This window comes from Balaenoptera borealis (genome assembly GCF_965194805.1).
Source record: "Balaenoptera borealis genome assembly, chromosome: 3".
NCBI classification, from domain to species: domain Eukaryota; kingdom Metazoa; phylum Chordata; class Mammalia; order Artiodactyla; family Balaenopteridae; genus Balaenoptera; species Balaenoptera borealis.
Window position 1 is genome coordinate 160,801,601 of NC_138866.1, and position 23,115 is coordinate 160,824,715.

General features: G+C 42.3%; 1 protein-coding gene across 8 annotated transcripts in view; it reads right to left on the bottom strand.

Moving 5' to 3' along the window:
* The window catches only part of SFMBT2 (Scm like with four mbt domains 2), a 223,070-nt gene that overhangs the window by 186,123 nt on the left and 13,832 nt on the right, over positions 1 to 23,115 (bottom strand). For 7 of the 8 annotated variants that reach the window (XM_082387144.1, XM_082387141.1, XM_082387139.1 and 4 more), the window contains 2 exons: positions 15,849 to 16,000; positions 1,172 to 1,266 (listed from right to left, as the gene is read on the bottom strand). In XM_082387144.1, coding sequence (XP_082243270.1) covers positions 1,172 to 1,266; positions 15,849 to 15,948 — 195 coding nt within the window. In that variant the 5' untranslated portion in view covers positions 15,949 to 16,000. The remainder of the gene's footprint in view (positions 1 to 1,171; positions 1,267 to 15,848; positions 16,001 to 23,115) is intronic. The other variant, XM_082387145.1, reaches the window with a different exon arrangement.

Genomic DNA, 23,115 nt, shown 5'->3' on the forward strand with positions numbered 1-23,115 from the left:
GCATCGTAAAAGGCAGATGTTACAATGGCTTTTGCAAAACGGAATCCACACTGTATGCTGGGTGAGTTTTAGTTTTATTATGTTTTAATATTTCACTCTTGGTTTCACTAAATGGCCACAATCCCATTCATAATAAACCAGCAATTATCACAGTATAAGTGTCAGTATAAAAAGAGAATCGGAATACGATCCACCCTTAACGAGGTCATGCAAATTTAATAAGGTCTTAAATTCCTTTTCAAAGGAACACTTCACTTCCAAAAAGAATAAAATGTCGCCTTAAAATAAAGTGGCTTCTTAATTCAAGAAAAGAGCCAGAAGGAAGACCAGGTTGAGAAAGTCCCCCAATTTGCTTATGATACTGAAGCTAAATCTTTGCCTTGGAAAGGCCCAGTGGGGGGAAAAAATGTTTCTCAGTATTAAATTTTCATTTCCAATAAAGCAATAGTAATACCTAAGAACTTAGGTCCTGGAAACTCAACCTTTTTCTCGCTAATGATATATTACCAAAATCTCATATCTAAGCAAACATCTGGTAAAAACTTAATTTTTTTACTTCCTGGGACTTGCCCTCTGCTTGGCATGCTATTTGCATTGTTCAAAAAACAGTATAGATGAGGGTGATTTTTTTTTGGTTAGATCCAAACATTTCCTGAATATTTATGGTCTTTCCTGTAATTTGACTCATCTGTCCACAAATGGCTCTAACGCTTTTAGGTGCCTTTTCAAAAGAAAAATATCAATTCAAACTTAAAATATACAGCCATTACATCTCCTAAGAAGACATTACTCATTGACACCTACTTGCCTAGTTTGCTGGCTTTTTATTTCTTCACATCAACCTTACCTGTCTTGGGCTGTGCGCCCCAGACAGCAGAGAACACATCATTCTAATCTGGCTTTTTGAGGCACAGAATGAGGTTAAGACCACACACCATTTCGCATGCTGAGCACCACCCCGGGGCCCAGCCCTGGATTAAAGCAACGCCCACCTTCCCTGCAGCCCTCTGTGAAAATCAAACTCACTTCCACATCTCCTTCGCATTTCTAAGAAATCTTGGCCAAATTTCTCTTTTCTTCTCATTCCCTTTCTTCCAATAAGTTTGGTATCTTCCTGAAGACCCCCTTCCCACCCCCGCAAACAGGTCAGAGGAGAAAGGAGGTCACCTACATGTTTGAACGATGTGTGAGGAGCCGCACTGGTCCCCGTCTCCTCCAAATACTCTCCCCAGTTAAAGCCGGTTTCCTCCAAGCTTGAGCCTTCTTCTGTCGAAAGACAAAAAAAAAAAAAAAAAAAAGAAGCAGCATATCAATACTAGTGTGAAGAATGGAAAGGCACTGGCCTTCCATGTAAACCAGAAAATCCTTCATGCAAGAGAGAAACAAATTCAATGTGTAGGAGAATACTGTTGAATTCTTTGCAAAGCTTCTGTTTGCTGATTTTAGAGACAGGTAACTCAAGAAAGACATGGAACCAACCTAAGTGTCTATCAACAGAGGAATGGATAAAGAAGATGTGGTCTATATACACAGTGGCATATTACTCAGCCATAAAAAATAATTAAATCATGCCATTTGCAGCAACATGGATGGACCTAGAGATTATCATATTAAGTGAAGTAAGTCAGAAAAATACAAATATCATATGATATCATTTACATGTGGAATATAAAAAATAGTACAAATGAACTTGTTTACAAAACAGAAAGATTCACAGACATAGAAAATAAACTTATGGTTACCAAAGGTGGGGGGAATAAATTAGGAGTATGGGATTAACAGAAACATACCACTGTACATAAAACAGATAAACAAGCATTTACTGTATAGCACAGGGAACTATATTCAATATCTTGTAAAAAACTATAATGGAAAAGAATCAAAAAAAAGAATATATATACATATATGTATAAAGAAATCACTTTGCTGTACACCTGAAACTAACACAATACTGTAAATCAACTATACTTCACGTAAAAGAAAGAAGGTAAGAAAAGAAAAGAAAGGGAAAAGGGAGGGAGGGAAGGGAACAAGGAAAGGAAAGAAAGGGAAAAGGAAGGAAGGGGAGGGGAGGGGAGAGGAGAGGAGAGGAGAGGAGAGGAGAGGAGAGGAGAGGAGAGGAGAGGAGAGGAGAGGAGAGGAGAGGAGAGGAGAGGAGAGAGGAGAGGAAATCAAGGAAAACCCTGAAGAAATTCTGCTTGCACTACCATGACAGAATCAAGGGTAAGATTAAGGGCTCGTCAGTAAATGAAATGAGATTTGCTTCAAGGCGTAGTTGCTGCATGTTAGCCTGTTTGAGATTATCCACTGGAGACACTCCAGTGTTTGGGGAGGTTGGAGGACAAGGTGAAGGAAACCACTGGGCACCAAGTAAGCACCTTGATGTATATAGAGTACAACAGCTGGAGATTATAAAGTAATATCATAGATCTTTGGGGCTCAGAAAGCATTGACTCCAAAGTCATTTAAAGGAAAAAAACTGAGACCCAGAAGGACTGCTCAGGTGTGTGAGGCGCCCGGCCAGTTAGCCACAGGAACTGAGCAGCTCTCAGACTGACCCCACGCCCACCCCCTCCAGGGACCCTCTCCTGCCTTCTCCTGAGACAGAGCTCTCAGGGCAAGGCACCCAGGTGGAAACCTACAGGACACGCATTTCTCCAAGGACAAGGAACAAGGAGAAATGCAATCAAATGTACGATGTGGCTCTTAAAACCATCACTGTTTTGGAGGAAATCAAGCAATTCCCAAAACATTTCAGACTGTACAGTAAGATACAGTCGGTATAGTTGAAAAGCACCAAATAACTCACTTTAAAATATAGATAACATAAATGTGATGTCATAGTTTCCATTGGAAAAAACTGATGAGCCGTAAACATTATTTTAACCTATTTTCAAGGCTGTTATAAGGAAGGAACACGCAGTAGTGTAAGGGTTGTCCAAACATGCAGGCCATTTAGTGCTTCAAAAGTTAAGACTCTCCTTTCTTTCCGTAACACTCAATGGATACTGACGTTCAACCTGTGTATCTTCTATTAGCAAAAGCCCATTTCAGTGGCCCAGAAGAAATACTGCAATCAATCGTGTATTAATGTAGAAGTGGTATAACCCGGCAGGTGGGCCGGGGGAATTAGTGACTGGGGGTATAAGAAAGACTTCTTGGAGGCTATCACTATTTTTTTTCTCCTAAAGATTATAAATTATAAGTGGGAAGAGTTATTTTCTTGTAATACTCTATCTAGTCTCAGGAACTGATAGAAGAGGATAATTTTTGTAACACCAGAAGATGCTAAGCCAAAAGGCAGCTACCTTAAACGTCTTCTTCTAAAGCCAAGTTGCTAAGAACTTCCACCTCCAACTTTAATAAGGTGGTTTATGATTAAATGTCCGAGAACAGAAAAAGCCACCTGAAGAGAAAACCTTTCCCCTGGAGCTCTTCCAAGATGCAGAGTCACCCTGGGGTTTAGGCCCTCCCATCAGAATCGTGCTGCCTGGAAAGAGCCAGCAGGTCCTGCAGCTACCACTTACCAAGGGCTGTGAGGCGGGTTTCCAGCTGCTAAAGGCAGGGAGGCAAACCCAAAGGGAAAGCAGTCAGGCTCTAGAAAATGCCTCAGGGGGTCACCCAACAGTTCTGCCCACAATTCTTTTCACCCCAGCTGCACTGGGCATCAATGATCAAGTCTGCTTCCTGACCCACTAGCCGGAGGCACGGACGCAGCACCGTCTCCTTGCCACGGTGGCCTGGGACGGAATCTCCGGGGTAGCTGACTTGTTGCAGTGGAAGTCTGTGCTTTCTTTACACCCTCCCGTCCAGCGTCCGCTCAAACCACGCCTCCTGCAGGCCCTGCAGCTCCAGCCCTGACAGGCACCTCCGTTTCCACCCAGAGACCACAGGCTGTCACAGCAGTGATGAGAACTGGGGGTGTCAGCCCTCCTCTAACTGCTTTACATGCAGCACCTTATTTAATCCTTGTTCCAAGAACCCTGACAGACGGGCACTCAAGGGACTTAACAGGTCGCACAACTGTCCAGCTACGAAGCAGGGGTCCAACGCAGGTGGTCTGGGGTGGAAGCTGGAACTTCTCCGAGGCACCTTCCCAGGTCAGGCAGCCCCGCTCCACCACCACCCCCTTCTCCACCTGGAGGATCCAAGGCGGACCCCGGGGCCAGCTTATCTGTCTCTGTGGTGGTGAGCGCTAATGTGTCCAGGGCCAAGTCAGGCAGCAAGAGGACCCAGGAGGTGGGGGGTGGGCGGGAGGCAGCTGCCACCCTCGGGGAGGAGGACAGAAGGGGCAGGGCTCCTGGGGCCTGTTTGCAAAGAAGGAGGCGAGAGCCGGCAGAGGATGTGGGTGTGACACTCGGCCCTGAGCCGACAGAGGCACTAGGTCCCGGAAGAGCAGTTTTTGGAGAATTCCGGCTGCTGAAAACGGATCGGGCTCCTCCAAATCAGAAACACTCGGGTGGAGACTGAGCCTTTAGGAGCTGCCCGCTGCACCCTGATGAACCTCAACAGGACCGCAAGAGACCTGATGATTCCACCACTTGGAGGCAGTGGTGAGGCGAAGACCAAGGCTTAAACCTCCCAATTGCAACTTTGAGACCCTTCATCAGAGCTCTTGATCCTTCCTAAAACCCTCATCTAGGCTGTTAACAAAAATTTTGTTTCCACCCAATTTTAATTCATTACAAGCTACGTTTCCGTCTCTTCTCCCAATAAAAGACGCTGTAGCAGCTTTCCTGCTCGCTCCAGCATTCACTCCCGTCAATCAAGAAAGGAAAAGGTGGAACCTCCCTGGCAGTCTGGTGGTTAAGACTCCCCACTTCCAGTGCAAGGGGCTCGGGTTCCATCCCTAGTCAGGGAGCTAAGATCCCACATGCCAATAAATAAATAAACAAATAAATAAATAAAATCCATAAAAAAAGAAAGAAAGGAAAAGGTACCACTGGGACCCACCCCCTCCCCACATGTGAGTCAGTAAGATCGTGCCCAGGAAAGCTCTGCTGCTCTCTGCCATCAAAACAAACACTTTAAAAAGCAACCAAGAGTCAGACCTAGAATGGGATTGTAAAGATTAAAACCTTTATGCCTTTAACTCTAAGTATGCTGTTTTAACAATAAAATCAAACACAAAATTGAGGGTTTTCGGAACCTGTAACATGTAACACTTCCTCCGCCACCTATGCCCTGAGCAGCTGATTCTCTAAAGACATTTCAAAGAGCAAGAGACAGACACACAGTGTTTATGAGTGGAGGTCTCATAAACCCGGAGCAAATATTTACAGCTGATTCATAAACTTCTTAAACTCGTAAACATTTTATCAAGGAAACTCTGACGGCCTCTTTTCTCTGCATCGGAACTGGTCAGAGGCATTTCCCCACGATGTCATGCAAGCAGACTGTGAAAAGCTACTAAGGAAATGTCACAGCTCAGAAGAAGGCGGGAGTGTTCTTTAGTGGTGATCCAATTCTAGAACACAGAGAGCTGTGTATGTGACTGGAATCGTTCATGTTAACTAGAAAAAGAATACTCAAAGTGGGAGTGCAAACGACTTTACAGTGAAAAATGGAATCAACACAGGACTCATTACCTTTTTTTAAGTCATCAGATCTTGGGTTGTAGAATGTAACAAGCTGAAATAAGACTAATCTTGCAGAGGAGAATGTTAAACCTGTCACCAGCACCCAGTCAAGGAATAGAGAATCAGCAGGTTCAGAATGAATGAAATCTTACAGGGCACCTTCTTGTGCGCTAGATATTTTTTTTTAAGTGGATAGAGAAAGGAAGAAGACATTCAATCTTTGTCATTTTAACTGCTGATAGTCGGTTGGTAGGATCACAAGGTTTAGAAAATGTTTCCACTGTGAGTACATTAAACAGACACAGGGTACTGATAAAACTCAGAAAGGACTAGCCAACATCAATCCTAGGTCTGAGTTCACAGCTGCAGGACTACACCTGGGGCGGGGGGTACAGGGTGGGGGGACAGACACCGGAACACAAGGTCCTCAAGGGTGTCTCGGCCACCCAGACCCCAGGGGGCCAGAGAGACTTTCCAGGAAAAACTAAACACCCCATCTCCTAGCTAGGGGAGGCAACAAGTATTCAAAAGAGACTTTAAAAAGGGGAGGAGGAGAAATATTATTGAGTCACACTGAACTAGTCCCCAGCTGGAAGAGTAAGAGATCCAGATTTTTCTACTAAGAATGTTGACTCCTTTCCTTCCCAAATAGAAGAGCCCATGGGACTCTGGTTAAATACTCCTAGTCCAAAAAAAAAAAAAAAAAGCCCACATTTCCAGTGTAATTCTTTTACTCGGTGGCTTGCCCCGTCTAAATGTGCAATGCCACTTTATCTGCAGACTTCATCAGCAAATTACATTTAGCTGGCCTGGAAAAAGAATGTCAAGGAATCTACTGATCACTGCGTCAGCATACTATTTTGCTTGCTTTTATCACCAGCAAGCAAATTGCAATTGGAGAAACCGAGCACTCCAGGAACAATCCCGGTCCCCTTCCTTCTCTGTGCCCAGTAACAGGGCCGCCCAGGCTGTCTGCCAGCGAGGCCTCGGTGCCCCCCAGGAGGAGGAGGAATTTTACACGCTGCCTATTTCACTGACAGGACGCGAGTGTCAGTCATGGACCCCAACACTCTCTGAGCCTTCCTTAGGCAAAGAGGCACAAGTGAAAAATAAAAAAGCTGCTCATATGAGTCATTTGTTTTAAGCTGAAGTTTCTAGTGCAGCAAAGTGGACCATCATGCAAGGAATCGCAGCAGCTGGGGGTGAGGGGGCGGACCTCAGCAGCACAAGATGCGCACACCCCCAGGGGAGCCACCTTAGACTCCATCCTACGGCCCCAAAACTTTGGCAGAGAAGAGCCAGAGTATAGCTGCTTCTCAGGGAGATGCAGTTGTGTGTCACATGACACATGGGGACCGGGGAGGGACGGGGGACAAGTGGAGGAGAGGACAAGAAGGAATCTGAGCTGCGCCTGGTCCCATAAAGTGTGGGGTGGTAGGGGCAGGGGAAGCGTGCTCACAGGAACCCGTATGTATGAGGGTAACTTCTCCCTGCACCGAACGGCAGGGACAGCCCAGCGTTTCGGAGCCTCGGGATGCTTGAGATGAAATCCTGGCTGGAACACAAGAGCCAAGTGACTCCTGTCATCCGATGTTTCCTCATCTATAAAACAGGGCTAATAAAAGCAGCTGTCTCACTGGGCTGCAGAAGGATGAAGGGACCCAACACGTGGGAAGTACTTAAGAGTGCCTGCCAGACAGCTGGAACTCAGGACCACAAACCTCTCCTCGCGCACCTGCCAGCCAACGTAGAAGCAGCTGCAGGCTGTCTGTGCCTTCTCTGGTTCATCCAACACATGAATCTCATCTGGAAACTTCTGGGGAAAAGAACCTTGGCACCAAGATGCCATCCAGCCCTAAGCACGTCACAGCGGGTCCCAGAACCAAATAGCCCCAAGACCGATTCCAGAACGGAAACTATTTTACTGATGAACCGGTTAAAAGGAAACTCCTAGGGAAAATAAACTACTTGAAGACTCATACTTGAGTCTGTTAACATCTCAATGTTCCAAACTAGATTTGAGTTTCTACAAGTCGGCCTCTGCTCACCACGAAGGTTTAGATCCTGCCTTAAATCTGTTTCCTCTCTAGGAAATCCGTCTTTGTGGCACCATCTAAATGCCTCCTCACCACACAAGGACATAGGGAAATTCCAAGGAGAAAGGACACGTTAGGCATATAGGAAAAAAGAAAAAAGTGAGTCAGGACCAAGATCTGAAAAATGTCAGGATCACTTAGAGGTAATTTAGAGCTACTATTTCTACTAAAGATCTTAACACCTTGGACGATGCAGGCTGCCCCACACAAGAGCAAGAACTAACCACATGCGTCGGGTAAGTTTTCCCCACTGCACACATCCCCCCGCTGCAGATGTGCCGAACCTGACGCTCATGCTTCCCCAGTCATGGAATCACCCCAAAAGAAAGTCAGTACAAATAATATTCGCGACACCATATTATCATTAATGGGTTCAGGATCTACTCATGCTTGAGTTATACCGCAGCTGCATGAAAATGAAAACTCAACACACGGTTGGCTTGGAAACAGCTTTGAAAACACACCGCTGAAAACAACGCAGTAACAGGCATCAGATGTGTGCCCAACAAAAATACAATAAAAGCTCAGTGACGCCAAAAGTGGGAAGATAACCTCACTTAGCAAATGTAATAAAGACTTCTTTAAAGTATATTTGTACTTAAATAAAAGTAGAATGATTAGGATGAACCTTCAGCTATGAGGCCATGCTCTCTCTGAAAGAGAATTTCCACATTTCCATTGGGAGACAAAGGCTCAGCTCTGCTTTTAGAAGTTTTCTCACTCCTACTTTATGTACAGAAAAACACAAGTGGGGAGAACTAAGCCAATTTTGAAACAGGTACTAACATCTTTCAACATAGGTAGGCAATTATTTCAGGGTTTTCCAGATTTTTTTGCAGATAAAAAGATAATTCCAGGTACAGATATTATTTGAGAAACATAATCTAAGAAACTCAATGATATCAAGCAATCTGTAATCCTGTCACTGCCTGGTCTCATCAAAATGCAAAGACACATCTCATAACTTTTGGATGGTGGTCAAATCGCCCAGTGAGTTAATGCTCTTTTTGTTTACATGAATTCACCACAGCAAACGTTTATGATTCAGAGAGCTCAGTTGTCCTTGTATAATTTGCTGTTACGAAAATAATGCAATCCTTTCTTTTTAAAAAATTATCTTTTTAAAATAAACTATCATGTAAGTAGTTAGTAGTTACATTTATGAATTCTTTGGTTAAACATGAAATTCAACCAAAGATTGCTTTTGCTTTGTTTGGGATTTCTTACAAGGAGAAATATTTTAGTGCAAATTCACATGACCTAAATACTTTCACATCATGTACTTTTCTGAAAGATTCCTTCCAGGTTTTCAAAAGGTCTTAGGGGGAGTTCGCTGGCAGTCCGGTGGTTAGGACTTGGCGCTTTTACTGCCGTGGTCTGGGTTCAATCCCTGGTGGGGGAACTAAGACCCCACAAGCCTCAAGGTGCAGCCAAAAAAAAAAAGAAAGGGTCTTGGGAAGGGGCATTCGATGCTTGGGCAGATCCTCTTGCCCTCTCTTACCGGGCACATAGGGGAAAATCCTATTTCCCCCACCTCCCTTGCAGTGGCAGAAACACGCAACTAGAGGCAGAGTCAAGATGGCTATTAGGAGGACGCAGAATTCGCGGCTCCTCACAACTAGGGCACCTACCAGGCACCAGTGGGGCACCACGGACACCTAAGGGGACGGGAGGAACCCCCAGTGACCAGGTAGGATGCAGGGCCTCGGGGGAGTGAAGGGGGAGGAGAAGTGGAGGCAGGACGGGACTGGCGCCCCTGAAGGGCGGCTGAGGGAGGGGAAGGGATCCCATGCCCGAAGGGGGGAACTGGGGAACCCCTGGGAGGGCAGAGGATCTAAAGGGAGCGTGGCCAGGTTTCCCCTGGCCACTTGGGCCCCCAGGAGCCTGATGAGATGCCGGGCCTGATCCTCTGCCCACTGAGGCCCCCTCCAGCCACGTGAGTCCTGAGGGAGTGGGAGGGAGGGAAGGGGGAGCAAAAGTAAAGGCTGGAAACGCGGACCGGCATCCCTGAGGGGCGGCTGGGGGAGGAGAGGAGTTCCTACACCCAGCGGGACCCATCCACGGTTAGGGGTCCAGCGGCGACAGGAGAGACCCTGGGGGAGACGGTGGGGGAGGGCCACGAGGAACGGGGCCAGTGCGTTCCCTGTCCACTTAAGAACCGGGGAGCCTGTTGAGCTCCCGGGCCTAATCCTCTGCCCTCGGAGCCTCCCTCCTGCTGCGCAGAACCCAAGCCCCGCCCCTAAACCCCCCACCCAGAGCCCCATCTCTACACTCGGAGACGCCCTCCAATGTGCGGGGTCTAAACCCCATCCACACACCCTCGCCCAGGACCCTACCTCCAAACTCCGGCACCCCACACTCCAGAGGCCCTCGTTTCCACATGCTGCCTCTCTCCTTCCGCAAAGGTCCTAAGCAGAGGCGCGGCCTCCAAGTCGCCCTGCTTAGGCCCCGCCCCCAGGGCCTTTTCCAGCTCCGCGGGTCCTGAGCCAAGGCCCCGCCCCACGCTCCAACGCCCCCCCCCCCACACGCATAGGTGCGGCCCCACCCTAAACCCCACCCCTGCCTAAGTTCCACCCCTGCCTAAACTCCACCCCCATAGCCAAGGCTTTTTTTCTTTTCTTTTTTCCTCTTTTAGATTCGGGTTCTGTTTTACCTTGTTGATTCATTGTTGTTGATTCTTTTATATTTTTATTTTTCCTAATAAATCTCTTATTTTTCTAATTTTATTTTATTCTTTATACTTTGTTATTGTTCTCTCCTTTTAGCTTGTTTCCCCCCACCCCTCCTTTTTTTATTCTTTGTTCTGTTATGGTTTTATTTTACACCTTGCTGCAGTTGTTTCAATTATAGTTTTATTTTTCCTAATATATTTTTTATCTTTCTAATTTTATTTTCTTTTTTATTCTTTGATATTGTACTGCTCCTTTTTTTCTTTCTTTCTTCCTTTGCTTTTTTTTTTTTTTCTTTTAACAACTCCATGAAGCTTGCAGGATCTTGATTCCCAGGCCAGAGGTCAGGCCCAAGCTCCTGTAGTGGGAGCTCCGAGTCCAAACCGCTGGACTAACAGAGAACCTCAGAACCCAAGGAATATCAATCAGATTGAGGCCTCCCGGAGGTTCTCATCTCAGCACCAAGACCCAGCTCTATCCAACTGACTGCAGACTCCAGTGCTGGATGTCTCAGGCCAAACAACCAGTAAGACAGGAATACAGCACCACTCATCAAAAAGAGAAAAAAAAAATGAAATGACAAAAAAATATATTACAAACAAAAGAGGAAGGTAAAAACCTACAAGACCAAATAAACGAAGATGAAATAGGCACCCCAGCTGAAAAAGAATTCAGAGTAATGATAGTAAAGATGATCCAAAATCTCGGAAACAGAATGAAGAAAATACAAGAAACATTTAACAAGGATCTAGAAGAACTAAAGAGCAAACAAACAGTGATGAACAACACAATTACTGAAATTAGATACTCTAGAAGGAATTGAAAACAGAATAACTGAGGCAGACCAACAGATAAATGAGCTGGAAGATAAAGTGGTGGAAATAGCTGCCAGGGAGCAGAACAAAGAAAAAAGAATGAAAAGAATTGAGGACAGTCTCAGAGATCTCTGGGACAACATTAAACACACCAATATTCAAATTATAGCAGTCCCAGAAGAAGAAGAGAAAAAGAAAGGGTCTGAGAAAATATTTGAAGAGATTATAGTTGAAAACTTCCCTACTATGGGAAAGGAAATACTCAGTCAAGTCCAAGAAGCACAGAGAGGACCATACAGCATAAACCAAAAGAGAACCAGGCCGAGACACATATTAATCAAACTATCAAAAATTAAATACAAAGAAAAAATATTAAAGGCAGCAAGGGAAAAGCAATAAATAACATACAAGGGTCTCCCCATAAGGTTAACAGCTGATTTTTCAGCAGAAACACTGCAAGCTGGAAGGGAGTGGCAGAACATATTTAAAGTGATGAAAGGGAAAAACCTAAAACCAAGATTACTCTACCCAGCAAGGATTTCATTCAGATTTTATGGAGAAATTATAACCTTTACAGATAAGAAAAAGTTAAGAGAATTCAGCACAACCAAATCAGCTTTACAACAAATGCTAAAGGAACTTCTCTAGGCAGGAAACACAAGAGAAGCAAAACACCTGCAATAACAAACCCAAAACAATTAAGAAAATGGTAATAGGAACATACATATCGATAATTACCTTATGTGTAAATGGATTAAATGCTCCAACCAAAAGACACAGACTGGCTGAATGGATACAAAAACAAGATCCATATGTATGCTGCCTACAAGAGACCCACTTCAGACCTAGGGACACATACAGACTGAAAGTGAGGTGATGGAAAAAGATATTCCATGCAAATGGAAATCAAAAGAAAGCTGGAGTAGCAATTCTCATATCAGACGAAATAGACTTTAAAATAAGACTATTATAAGAGACAAAGAAGGACACTAAATAATTACAGGCCAATATCACTGATGAACATACATGCAAAAATCCTCAACAAACTACTAGCAAACGTAATCCAACAGCACATTAAAAGGATCATACAGCATAATCAAGTGTGGTTTATCCCAGGAATGCAAGGATTCTTCAATATATGCAAATCAATCAACGTGATACACCATATTAACAAATTGAAGGAGAAAAATCATATGATCATCTCAATAGATGCAGAGAAAGCTTTCAACAAAATTCAACACCATTTAATGATAAAAACTCTCCAGAAAGTAGGCATAGAGGGAACTTACCTCAACATAATAAAGGCCATATATGACAAACCCACAGCCCACGTTGTTCTCAATGGTGAAAAACTGAAACCATTTCCACTAAGATCAGGAACAAGACAAGGTTGCCCACTCTCACCACTATTATTCAACATAGTTTTGGAAGTTTTAGCCACAGCAATCAGAGAAGAAGAAGAAATAAAAGGAGTACAAATTGGAAAAGAAGAAGTAAAGCTGTCACTGTTTGCAGATGGCATGATACTATACATAGAGAATCCTAAAGATGCTACCAGAAAACTACTAGAGCTAATCAATGAATTTGGTAAAGTAGCAGGATATAAAATTAATGCACAGAAATCTCTTGCATTCCTATACACTAATGATGAAAAATCTGGAAGAGAAATTAAGGAAACACTCCCACTTACCACTGCAACAAAAACAATAAAATACCTAGGAATAAACCTACCTAAGGAGAAAAAAGACCTGTATGAAAAAACTATAAGACACTAATGAAAGAAATTAAAGATGAGACAAACAGATGGAGAGATATACCATGTCCTTGGATTGGAAGAATCAACATTGTGAAAATGACTATATTACCCAAAGCAATCTACAGATTCAATGCAATCCCTATGAAACTACCGATGGCATTTTTCACAGAACTAGAACAAAAAATTTCACAATTTGTATGGAAACAAAAAAGACCCCGAATAGCCAAAGCAATCTTGAGAAAGAAAAACGGAGCTGGAGGAAACAGGCTCCCAGACTTCAGACTATGCTACAAAGCTACAGTAATCAAGACAGTATGGTACTGGCACAAAAACAGAAACATAGATCAATGGAACAGGATAGAAAACCCAGAGATAAACCCACGTACATTTGGTCACCTTATCTTTGATAAAGGAGGCAAGAGTATACAATGGAGAAAAGACAGTCTCTTCAATAAGTGGTGCTGGGACAACTGGACAGCTACATGTAAAAGAATGAAATTAGAGCACTTCCTAACACCATACACAAAAATAAACTCAAAATGGATTACAGATCTAAATGTAAGGCTAGACACTATAAAACTCTTAGAAGAAAACATAGGCAGAACACTCTATGACATAAATCACAGCAAGATCCTTTTTGACCCACCTCTTAGACAAATGGAAATAAAAACAAAAATAAACAAATGGGACCTAAAGAAACTTAAAAGCTTTTGCACAGCAAAGGAAACCATAAACAAGACGAAAAGACAACCCTCAAAATAGGAGAAAATATTTGCAAATGAAGCAACTGACAAAGGATTAATCTCCAAAATATACAAGCAGAGCTCATGCAGCTCAATATCAAAAAAACAAACAACCCATCCAAAAATGGGCAGAAGACCTAAACAGACATTTCTCCAAAGAAGATATACAGATTGCCAACAAACTCATGAAAAGATGCTCAACATCACTAATCATTAGAGAAATGCAAATCAAAACTACAGTGAGGTATCACCTCACACTGGTCAGAATGGCCAACATCAAAAAAATCTATAAACAACAAATGCTGGAGAGGGTGTGGAGAAAAGGGAACCCTCTCGCACTGTTGGTGGGAATGTAAATTGATACAGCCACTATGGAGAACAGTATGGAGGTTCCTTAAAAAACGAAAAATACAACTACCATACGACCCAGCAATCCCACTACTGGGCATATACCCTGAGAAAACCATAATTCAAAAAGAGTCATGTACCACAATGTTCATTGCAGCTCTATTTACAATAGCCAGGACATGGAAGCAACCTAAGTGTCCATCGACAGATGAATGGATAAAGAAGATGTGGCACATATATACAATGGAATATTACTCAGCCATAAAAAGAAATGAAATTGAGTTATTTGTAGTGAGGTGGATGGACCTAGAGTCTGTCCTATAGAGTGAAGTAAGTCAGAAAGAGAAAAACAAATACCATATGCTAACACATATATATGGAATCTAAAAAAAAAAATGGTCCTGATGAACCTAGGGGCAGGACGGGAATAAAGACACAGATGTAGAGAATGTACTTGAGGACATGGGGAGGGGGAAGGGTAAGCTGGCACGAAGTAAGAGAGTAACATTGACATATATACAGTATCAAATGTAAAATAGATAGCTAGTGGGAAGCAACGGCACAGCACAGGGAGATCAGCTCGGTGCTTTGCGACCACCGAGACGGGTGGGATAAGGAGAGTGGGAGGGAGACACAAGAGGGAGGGGATATGGGGATATACGTATGCATATAGCTGATTTACTTTGTTATACAGCAGAAAATAACACAACACTGTAAAACAATTATACACCAATAAAAATGTTAAAAAAAAAAAAAAGAAGAAGCACGCAACTGATTCTGCTCAAGAGGTTCTGAGCAAAAGCCTCTTCTGTGCTAGAGTATTTAATTGCTGATTCAAGACCCTGCAGCCCTGCTCATCCCCTACAGGGACAAACCTTGAAGCACCATGTTGAGATGGGACAGAGCATCCACTGACCGTGCTCCAACAGTGTGAACCATTTATAAACATTTACTGCATTAAGCCATGGAGTTGTTTTTTTTTATTGGAGTATAGTTGATTTACAATGTTGTGTTAGTTTCTGCTGTACAGCAAAGTGACTCAGTTATACATATATATATTCTTTTTCAGATTCTTTTCCATTATGGTTTATTACAGGATACTGAATACAATTCCCTGTGCTACACAGTAGGTCCTTGTTGTTTATCTGTTTTATATATAGTAGTGTGTATCTGTTAATCCCAAACTCCTAATTTATCCCTCCCCCTCTTTCCCCTTTGGTAACCATAAGTTTGTTTTCTGTGTCTTTGAGTGTTTCTATTTTGTAAATAACTTCATTTGTACTATTTTTAATGCTACATACAAGTGATATCATATGATATTTGTTTTTCTCTGACTTACTTTACTTAGTATGATAATCTTCAGGTCCACCCATGTTGCTGCAAATGGCATTATTTCATTCTTTTTTATGGCTGAGTAATATTCCACTATATATATATATGTACCACATCTCCTTTACCCATTCATCTGTCAATGGACATTTAGGTTGCTTCCACATCTTGGCTATTGTAAATAGTGCTGCTGTGAACATTAGAGTGCATGTATCTTTTCAAATTATAGTTTTGTCCGGATATATGGCCAGGAGTGGAATTGCAGGATCATAAAGCCATTGAGTTTTTGAAGTGATGGGTCACCTCACTATAATGTAGCCCACTGTGCCCAGTATTTCTAACCAAATTTTGCATAACTTTCGAGCTGCTATATGCTTATAAACGTGCCCGCAAATCCCAGGAACAGGCAGTATGTGAGGTCTAGAATGCTGCCCCAATATTTTCTAAACATTTTCAGGAAGATATTGGTCAAGACATCAAAAGGCCAAATGCATTTAGAAAACAAAATCGCACCTGAATCAAGATCTCCGTTACGGTCAGCTGAGCTCTGATGTTTTTCCAAGGATGAAGACGAAGGGTCCTGCATGCTAGAAACTGACACGCTGTTCTCCATTCTTAACACCTGTGGATCGTCCTCTCTTAATTCATCCTGAAGGAAGAGTTACCTAAGGGCAACCAACAACAACAGAAATCAGAGCACTGTAATTGTATTCACTCGTTTTTCAACTCTCCGAAAATAACGGTGTCCCATCAGAGCTGCTACCATTTCATTACAACAGGCAAAATGCAATGTCATGTAACAGAAAGTACCAGGATTGAAGACTAAAGAGCACATATCCACACAAGGTCAACAACAAGGTCACAGCACAGCAGAAGCATCCACTTTCTACAGGTCATCATCACCACTAAGATGGACACATTTTTCACCAATAAATAGAATCGATGTGTCAACCCCCAATCTACCTTGGCAGCGTTGGCAAGACACTCCACCACCCTGCTTCTCCCTCCTCTCTCGCTGGATGCTGCGAAGCAGGAACCCGCCCCCCACCCCAGCATCCCCACACACAGGTAAGGTGTCCGCGGTCTCACAGGTGATTCGTTACCAAAACCAGTTAAAGAATCAATGCTTGCAAATAACGTGCTTTTTGACCAACTGGACTTTTCCTGTAGTAACATGGCTATTCCACACTTACATTCCGATAGGGTGGGTAGAAAAACAGATAAAATTACAGCCGGTTCTCACAGAACCCTACGATCTAGTTTGTGCACATCACAGCCCATGAAATACCCAGACACAGTCATTACAAAGGGTCAGCCACTCAGGACTGGTTTGCCAAAATAAGGACCCGGATTCCTGCACTTCACTCTGCAGGTGGGAGTAGGCACTGCAGGGTTTCATTCCAGGAAGCGAAATGATCAGGTTTGTTTCAGAAAAATCATTTGGGCAGCTGCATGCCAGACAGATGGACAGACAAGGGGAGGCTGAATGGAAACAGACTAAAAACAAAAACGTGCCAAGTGGTAGGGCATCCCATGATTAAGACAAAAACTGAGAAATTACTACATAGTAGTTTGTAGCTCTTAATCCCCTACCCCATCTCCTCTCCCCACGGGAAACCGCTGGTTTGTTCTCTACGTCTGTGAGTCTGCTTCTGTTTTGTTATATCACTTTGTCTATTATATTTTTTAGATTCCATATGTAAATGATAACATACAGTATTTGTCTTTCTCTGTCTGACATATTTCACTAAGCGTAATACCCTCCAGGTCCACCCATGGTGTTGCAAATGGCAAAATATCATTCTTTTTCATGGCTGAGTAATATTCCATTATATATCTATTTTAACGTCATACGTGGCTAGCAGCTGCCGTAGTGAACAGCTAGACCACTGCCTAGGCAGGCAGGAGTTTATTATATTTGAGTTTGGAACATGTCCTAAAATCATGGCTCTCTTGAAGGCTGTAGTACAGCGAGCTAGTTAAAAGAGAACATAGGAATTTTAAAACCTAAGGAACTTCGAAAGGAGACTGAGCAGTTTCTCCATAATATTCCAGAAATCTTTCATCACAATCTTCCTAATGTAGTAGGCTTTCAGTGAATGTGCTGGTTTTCATCAATTTCAAAAAAGAAATAGTCTTAACAGCTAAGTTATGTCATACTATTATTGCTTTTTTCATTCATTTACAAATTCAAGAAAATCATTCCACCTCAAGATGTAACCAGGCAGAAAGTTTTTCTTCAAGGAAAAATCTATAAACCTAACTATTAGTAAATCAGTCAAGCCCTTATTAAAGGAGGAAAAAAGTTTGCTTTTTTTCAAGTTTTTAAGATTCCTATTGATTCAACTCTATCCATCTGCCTCTAACTAGATACTATAAAAAGGTAATCGGTGACTATAAAATAAGATCAATTTAAATGCACCAGACCCATCATTTTAAATAGAGGTCAAAAGCAACGACATAAATACCAAAAACCCACATTATTCTGTAAGGGCAAGTGACAAGGTTCCGTCTACCCCCAGGTTGCAAAATGTATTTATTTTGGCAAATGACATGTCACTGTTCACTTTCTTGGCAATGTTGACTTTTTGCCTTCCCATAAAAGGTATACAACTTTGTACTCTCTGTAGAAGTCTTGCAAAATAAAATTACAAAGGAACAAAGTAAAATCACTTGTAATTCTAGCACCCAGGGATAATCTCTTTTATTTTTATAGTATCTCCTCCTGATAGCTTCTCTGTGGGTTATTTTTTTTTTTTACTTCATATGGAATTTAGAATTTTAATTCATTTTCCATTTAAACATCACATAGAAAGCATTTTCCCCACATCATTAAAATTCTTTGAAAACATGACTTGAAATGATTGTATGACTTTTATTATAATATGAACAGGTTATTTATTTACCATTCCCCTACTGCTGGCCATTAAGTTGGTTTTTTATTTTTCACCATTATGAACACTGTACTACGCATTCTCACATACCTCACATCCTTCCCACATTTTAACTTTGTGGGTATTTTTTATGGATTTTTAAGAGCTCTACGTATCTTATCCCACAAAACTCTTGCAGATATTTTCCCCAATTCTCCCTTTAGTGGGTCCTTCTGATATACATATGGAACGTGAGCTGTTTTTTTTTAACTTAGCCCAATCCATAATTCACTTTATTTCTTCTAAAAACTATATTCCTAAAATGTCCTCCCCCATTGTAAGATACCAGAAGTTTAACTTCCCTAGGGTTTCAAGTTTTACATTTACCTTTTTAACATCTGTCCCCATATGTTTATGCTCAAATACTTTGTGCGGTGCAGTTCTGAGGTGACCACCTCCCGCAGTTAATAATCCATTCCTACCCCATTGGGTTTCTAATACCCTGTCTTTACCATCCATGAAATTCTTACATGTACAAGACTGTGTTTCTATGCACCAAACTTTCCTTTAATTTTGAGAAAAGTCAGCAAAATAGGAACTATGACTGTTTATACGTTCCCCCATCCTTAGTTCAGCAATCACTGAACTTGGGGCCATTTAAGGTAGGTTTATAAAGGGGTGACAATGGTTTTGCATGGCCTGGGAGCCCAGACTCATGGCTTGATCATCACACGGCATTCTACTGTGCACAGAATGTACCAGAACCTGCACACAGGTAGAAATGACTGTGCACCAGAGGCTGTTAAACGTCTCCCACCCCAAATTTCCATTTCCTCCTTTGTCTGCAGGGAGGAGTAACTAGTTAACCAAAATAAACACTGCCGGGCCATCCTCGAAGTTGCATGTGGTCGCACCACTCCGTTCGGGCCAGTGGGAAGTTTGCGGAGTGACCAGAAGGTCACACCCTTTGGTGGAGGGGTGGGCCTTTACCAGTCACCCCCAGAGCCACCTGAGATCACGCAGAGGAAGGCCCCACCGATGGCAGAGCTTGGTTCTGCCATCAGCTGCAGACGATTACTTCAAGAGAAATAAGTTTCTATCTTGTTTACAGGGCTCTATCTGACGGTCCCTGATACACAGCCAATCCCAAATCTCAACAAATACACCCGAGAAGGACCATGCTCCTTTGTAATAAGCTTGTAATTAGGATGCCTGGATTGTACTCTAGAACTCAGAGTGTTCTCTAAGTTTTTCATCAATAATGCCAAAGGCTGCCTCTGGTTTATTACGCACACCCCTGCCAAAAAAAATCGCAGTTCACATTAAATCCTGACCAAGGTGCTTAAACCTCGAGGAGAATGAGGTCTGTAGGAAATGAAAAAGGATCCCCACGCAGTGGGGACTCACCCCCATGAGCCTAACTTCTAAAGAAGTCGGCGGTCATCATTGCCTTTAATGTCATCGACTATTCCAGTGGTTCTCAAAATTTAAGGAACAACAGAATCACCTGGAGGGAGTATCAAAACTCAGACTGTGGGCTTCCCTGGTGGCGCAGTGGTTGAGACTCTGCCTGCCAATGCAGGGGACACGGGTTCGAGCCCTGGTCTGGGAGGATCCCACATGCCACGGAGCAACTGGGCCCATGAGCCACAACTACTGAGCCTGCGTGTCTGGAGCCTGTGCTCCGCAACAAGAGAGGCTGCGATAGTGAGAGGCCCACGCACCGCGATGAAGAGTGGCCCCCACTTGCCGCAACTGGAGAAAGCCCTCGCACAGAAACGAAGGGCCAACACAGCCATAAATAAATTAATTAATTAATTAAAAAAAAATAATAATCTGTTAAAAAAAGAAAAACTCAGACTGCTGGGCCCCCTGCCCAGAGCTTCTGCTTCAGTAGATCTGGGATAATGCCTAGTCATCTGCTATCTCTCTAATAAGTTCCCAGGTGACGCTGATTGCTGCTGGCCCAAGGACCACACTCTAAGAACCACTGCTTTATTAAAGGAAGATTTTTGCCTGGGTTGTTTAGCGAGAGAAAGATAGTTCCTCATCAAAATATATCTATCATAAGTACAGTAGAGAACATAATATTTCTGCAAAGTCATTTAAATGTGGGGAGACTTAGGTTGGGTTTTGTAGAAATGGTTTTGCATTAAATAACGTGCATTAGTTTTGCATTATAAATCATTTTCCTTATAGAATACCTGTTCTCTGAATTCCATTGTTTTGCAAAGTCAAGATTTGCTTTACCATCTGCCTGAAGTCAGGTGAGCTTGTTGTCCGTAAAAGTTCGATAAGAGTTACAGTACCAAGAACTTATTGTGTTGATTATTCATGGCAGAGCCATTCTCTTCATGCAGCAAAGTATCTGGACAAATTCTTTTTTCCCAGCCTCAGTTTTCTCAAAAGTCGAGAGGAGATTGGATCACATCATCTCTAGGAACTCTTTGTCTTAGGTCCCTCATTCCTGGCAGATATTTTCCCCAGCTTTATTGAGATATAATAGACTAGCAGATGATTTTTTATATCAGTTATGTCTGCATATAATTTCAAAAGCCAAATATTCTACAAGGCTTGTACATGATGCACCCCTCCCCCCCCAAAAAAAACAACAGCAGTCTCCTGTCCTTCTCCTCCTTGAGGCAATCCCTTCCAACTCTTTTAGCGGATTGTTTTGGCATTCATCTCACCTCTGAATAACAGCTTACTTATTAATTGTTCAGTTTTTGTCTTTATCAGGTGATACTCTACCACTCACATCACCTCTCTCTCTCTTTTCATATGTGTGTGTGTGTGTGTGTATACATATATATATACATCCTCCTAATAGGTATGATCCCATTACTATGGCTCTATAAAGACATTACAGCAGACTCATGTGGTGTACTATGATTACTTTTCCTTTCTCACACAAGTCTTCCCTGGAGTTAATGATGGCCTTGTTTCTTCCATGATCTTAGCTTTCTACATACTTTTCACCCTTTCAAAGCCAATTTTTCCATTAACTGTCTAAATCTCTCGATAAACTGAGATATATAGGTATGTTCTTAATTTCATCTTGAAGTAATTTCTACCAAGGCTTTCTGTTCTGCTCTAATCTAGACTAACTGCCTTCTATGCCTGGTAGCAGGTGTTACCCTGAGATCTTGCTTCACTTCTTTTATGAGATTCTCCTCTTATTCTGTGTCCCAGGTCTTCCTCACTTGGTTTTCTCCCGCCTTTTGATGAAGCACATTCTTCAAAAGGTTCCTAAGAAAGGATTTAGGTAGAAACATGTGCAGCCTTGCATAAAAATGTCTTTAACCTGTTCTCACGTTTTAACCCATAGTTTAGGTGGGTAAAAAATATTCTTTACCATATGATCCAGCAATCCCACTCCTCAAGCATATATCTGGAAAACTCTAATTTGGAAAAGATACATGCACCCCAGTGTTCATGGCAGCACTATTTACAATAGCCAAGACATGGAAGCAGCCTAAATGTCCATCGACAGATGAATGGATAATGGAGATGTGGTACATATATACAATGGAATACTACTCAGCCACAAAAAAGAGAATGAAATTATGCCATTTGCAGCAACATGAATGGACCCAGTGACTATCATACTATATGAAGTAAGTCAGAAAGGAAAATATCATATGCTATCACTTATATGTGGAATTTTTAAAAATGATGCAAATGAACTTATTTACAAAACAGAAACAGACATAGAAAAAAACTTACGGTTATCAAAGGGGAAGCAGGGGGAGAGATAAATTAGGAGTCTGGGATTAACAGATACACACTACTATATACAAAATAGATAAACCACAAGGACCTACTGTATAGCACAGGGAACTGTATTCAATATCCTTTGATAATCTATAATGGAAAAGAATCTTAAAATATATATAAATATATATATAGGAATCACTTTGCTGTACACCTGAAACTAACACAACATTGTAATCACCTATATGTCAATTTAAAAATCCTAAACTGGAAAAACATCCTCTCTTAGAATTTTGAGGGTTCCCCACATTGTCTTCCAGCTTCCACTGTTGAGAAGTCTGGTCCCATCCTAATTACCAGGTCCTCTGATGTTCTGAAATTTCACAATGAGGTACCAAACGGTAATCTACTTGTGGCTTGGGGCCTCTGAATGACTTCCTTCAAGATTGGAAACTATTCTTCAGTTCCAGGATATTTCCTGGAATTACTGCCAATTTCCTCCCCTCCGTTTTCTCTGTTCTTTCATTCTAATATTCATTCCAATGTTGAATCTTGTTAATCTCCCTCATTTTCCTTTTTATGCCCCTTTACTCTTTAATCTACCATCTAGGGTATTTCCTTGAATTCCTCTCCTAGCTCTTCTATGGAGTTTTACAATCTAATTTCAAGAGGCTCTTTTTAATTCTTTGAATATTCCCTTTTTCCATCCTACCTTGTTCCATAGATGCAAAATCTTCTATTATATCCCTGAGGCCATCCATGATTTTTTTTTGGTAAGATGTTTCTTCTCTCCTTTGTAAGAGCAGGTATTTTTCTCCCTTGGTTAGTTTTGGTCTCTACTGTTTTATATTAGCTGTCTTCCTCAGAAGTCTGGTAATACTTTGTGGTTTCTCATGTTTATGAGTGGGGAATGAAAAGGCTGACTGGTATCTCAGGGCGCAGGAGTGAAGACTGTACACCTTGGGAACCACTGCACAGAGACCCAGCTGGGTCCTTCCCAAAGGAAACCCCAATGCGTCTTTAAGTCTTTGCTCTTAGGTTGGTCAAATTACACAGAAGAGGATTCTCCCATATGCCAACATGAGGGCTGGGGTGGGGGGGGGGGTCTCCCGCCTACTGACACTGGTTTAGAAGGGAACATCCCAGAAACACAGTCATTTTCTTCCCTGCAGTGTAGACTCTAAGAAACAAGA